The 3,548-nt window shown below is 36.5% G+C and overlaps 1 protein-coding gene across 1 annotated transcript; it reads right to left on the reverse strand.

Annotated features, from left to right (window-relative positions):
- Window positions 1-392: 392 nt before the first annotated feature.
- Window positions 393-3,027, reverse strand: GCK72_000193 (uncharacterized protein; the record flags this gene model as incomplete). Its single annotated transcript, XM_053722327.1, has 4 exons — window positions 393-469; window positions 2,133-2,291; window positions 2,345-2,443; window positions 2,973-3,027. The coding sequence occupies 4 exons, from the start codon at window positions 3,025-3,027 to the stop codon at window positions 393-395; spliced, it is 390 nt and encodes a 129-aa protein (XP_053590972.1).
- Window positions 3,028-3,548: the final 521 nt, after the last annotated feature.

Below are 3,548 nucleotides of genomic sequence, written 5' to 3' on the forward strand. Positions count from 1 at the left end.
TTGCAAAAAATATATAAAGAACACAGATAAAATTATATTGAGCAGAGGAAAAAAGTCCAATACATAAAATAAAGGTAGTGAGTATAAAATGGAACTGAAAGATAATATACATATCACAGAAAAGAAGTGGAGGATTACGGTAGAAAAAGGGGGATAGGGGGACAAACAGACACACCGTCAGATCATCAGTAAAATAAGCTTAAAAACTTGAAGAAAAAATTAAAATTTAAATTACGCTAAAGTTTAAAAAAAAGGAGAAATGAGTGTTCATGGGGGGAGAGGATCATGGATTTTGGGATTTTGGGATGATGGGGGATGGAGGGGTACGGTAATGGCAGTATGTTTGAAAAATTTCGGGGGGAAATTCAGAAATCTTGACATCTTCTCACTTCCTACTCATCCTCGAAATCGTACAGCTGCTTGTACAGCGGACAACACCAGCAACACCAGCATGACATGGCGATGAGCACTGCAAAAATTAAATTGAGGATGTGAGAGACTGGGGTGTCTTGGGTGTATGTATTGCGAAAGGGATCTACAGTACCGGACAAAAAGGTATCAACTTTGGCTGTTTTTAGTGGAAAATTATCAACTTTAAGAGTGTGTCATGGTAATACTGATTGTCCCATCAAATGGATTTTTAATGGATCATACAAATCAAAAGTAGACCTTCAATTTTGTAGTTAACAACTTTTTTGTACGGACACTTCCTAGAGAGTTATGGTCATTTCAAGAGGACAGCTCAAAAATCGCACTGAAATTGGTCGATTTGAGGGAGAAATTACTTTGACGATATGCAACTCTCTAGGGAGCGTTTGTACAAAAAAGTTGCCAACTACAAAAATGAAGTTCTATCCTTGATCTGTATGATCCATTAACAGTTTTCTTGGTGTGACATTCAGAATTACTACGGCACACTCTCAAAGTTGGTCATTTTCCACTGAAAACAGCCTGTTGATACCTTTTTGTCCGGTACTGTAACTCGCTGAGCAGCAACTCATAGTTATTACTGTCGTGTTTTGCAGCGATACAGAGTTAATTGTTTGACTATAACAGAAATTAGGTCGATTTGTTTGAATATCCGATTTTTTGGCTCAGGGGCGTTTTGAAACTTTGAGAACCAGTACGTGTAATACCTAGTTACCCAAATTATCAACATTTTGGCGAGACTCAAAAAGACAGGCTTGGAGACTTTTCAGAACCGAGACATTTCGAAATTATGACATTTCAACATCTGCCGTGAGAAAAATCACTAAAGAGCGGTTTTGAAACGTCTTGTTCCGAAATTTATGGTTTTGAATCCCTAAAATTGACAAGAGTCTCAGTTTCCAAATGTCCGGTGTATCAAAACCTTTGAAACCCGCGGTATCTTGAAGCAAAATAACTCCCCCGACCATTTTTTTAAATAGCTTGTTGTTATTCACGCTGCGTTAATAGACATCTGCAAAATTTTTTGAAAATTCCAACTTCCAATGCAATCGCACTCCAATTTTCCTTAAACTACTCAAACATTTTGCCCCTAATACTTTCGAGTCCGTAGATTCCAAATCTGAAGTAACATTCTGCTAAATCTTCCGGTGAGGCGAGTTATGACCCGTCAAACATTGTCTACCGAAACATATCTACCTCAGAAAAGCTTAACGAAAAGTTTGACGGGTCACAACTTTGTCCATAGAAGGATTTCTCAGAATTTTATTTCAGATTCGGAATCTACGGACTTCAAAGTATCAGGGAAAACAAATTTCCGAGTCGTTTGAAAAAAGACACTTCGAGGACCTTGTAATACAACGATACTGATGAACAACTAGTTTCGGTACCCTGATTCAGGACCTGAATATCTCGTGACTCAGAAATTCCTGTAACAATTTGTTTGCATATTTAAAAACAGCATAAAATTTGCTACAAAATAAGTGTTTTAGCAATCAGTCCTGTGAAGACCGTACCCATGTTAAGACAACGCTTAGTACTCAAGCTTCAAATTGAAATATCTCAAGATCCGGTTATGTTTTTTTTCAATAACTTGGCTCACAGAAGAATTTCTCAAAATTTTATTTCAGATTCGGAGTCTACGGACCCGAAAGTATCAGGGGCCAAATTTTTGCGCCCTTTTTTAGCCTCACACCGCCCCTTACCTAACAACAAGACGATCGCCGCCAGAATAATTGCGACGACAGCTCCAGTTGGGATGGCGAATTGACAGCAAGACGGTTTCCATGATCCCATGTACGGGAATGTACAACACCAATTATAGTTGTCCCAGTCGGTTGGTTGCGGGCAGAATGCGAGGTATCCTGAAGGAAAATAACAATTTGTTGCGCTTTGTTAAAATTTCAAAATAAATTACCGTATCCCGATGGGCACCAGAAGATTCGTCGATTTCCCAACCTTCCTTCGATGTATTGTGTGATTGGGTCGTTTAGGCCTTGCGCGTCCGCATAGTAGACTAAAATAAAGTTTTATTATTTTCGTTCTAAGAGGGTCTTAAAACGCAAAAATTTTTCTTTTCCATTTTCTTCATTAAAATTACCAACGTTGAGATTCCATCACGGACCCAAATTTCATTCAAATTTTATTATATTTTATAGCATGTTATAGCTCATGTCTAGCTCTCCATTTTTGTAGTTGACGACTTTTTGATAACTCCGCCCACTTTTGAGATATGCGCTTTTAAAGAACGTGAGCCAGGAAAATGGAGGACTAAACGCGCCCTCTTTAAAGGCGCATATCTCAAAAGTGGGCGGAGTTATCAAAAAGTCGTCAACTACAAAAATGGAGAACTAGGCTTGGACAACAACATATTTAAAATTCAAATAAATAATTTGAGATGTGGAGTTGAGACGCCTCGAATAATTTTTTTAGGAAAAAAATCGAAACTTCAAATGTTCGATTTTGCCTAATTTCTACCATTTTTTGCTATTTTCAGAAAGTTTTTAACGTTTTTAAGTAATTTCCAGTAGTTTCAAAAGTCTTACCAACTGTGCAGAAAACGGCAGCAATAGCCAAGTGCCTTAGTCGAATTTCCACCATTAGACTCTGAAAATAATTGAAGTTGAAGTTATAATTGCGTAGAAATAGCGGAGATAAAGATGTAAAGACAAAAATAGAAAATAATTTAATATTGTGATAACGAATGTGACTGTCGATACGTAAAAGTGGAGAATGAAGGGTGAAGATGAAAAAAAATTAGTGAGGGACTGAAAAATAGTCAAAAATTGTAAAAACTAATTGAAAACAATTGAAAATTGGTATGGATAAATTGGAGGTGTAAAAACCGTATAATGGATTTTGAAAATAGCATAAAATGCTTAGAAGACACACGGGAATATTATTTTTGACATTGTGATAGACTTTCAATGAAACTTTGGAAAATTAGAGAAAAAAAATTATGAGCTTTGTTCAAGATGTGTTTTTTTTTTTACTTGGGTTATTCAAATAAAATGTAGAAGTGTATTTTATTACAATGTCTCCTTAGCGTCGAAAAATTACATGCTGATGTAGAAAAATGTAAAAATGACTGTCAAAAAGAGCGAAGTAATGTAGTGCGGTGA

The sequence above is a fragment of the Caenorhabditis remanei genome, chromosome I (genome assembly GCF_010183535.1).
Source record: "Caenorhabditis remanei strain PX506 chromosome I, whole genome shotgun sequence".
Taxonomy (NCBI): Eukaryota; Metazoa; Nematoda; class Chromadorea; order Rhabditida; family Rhabditidae; genus Caenorhabditis; species Caenorhabditis remanei.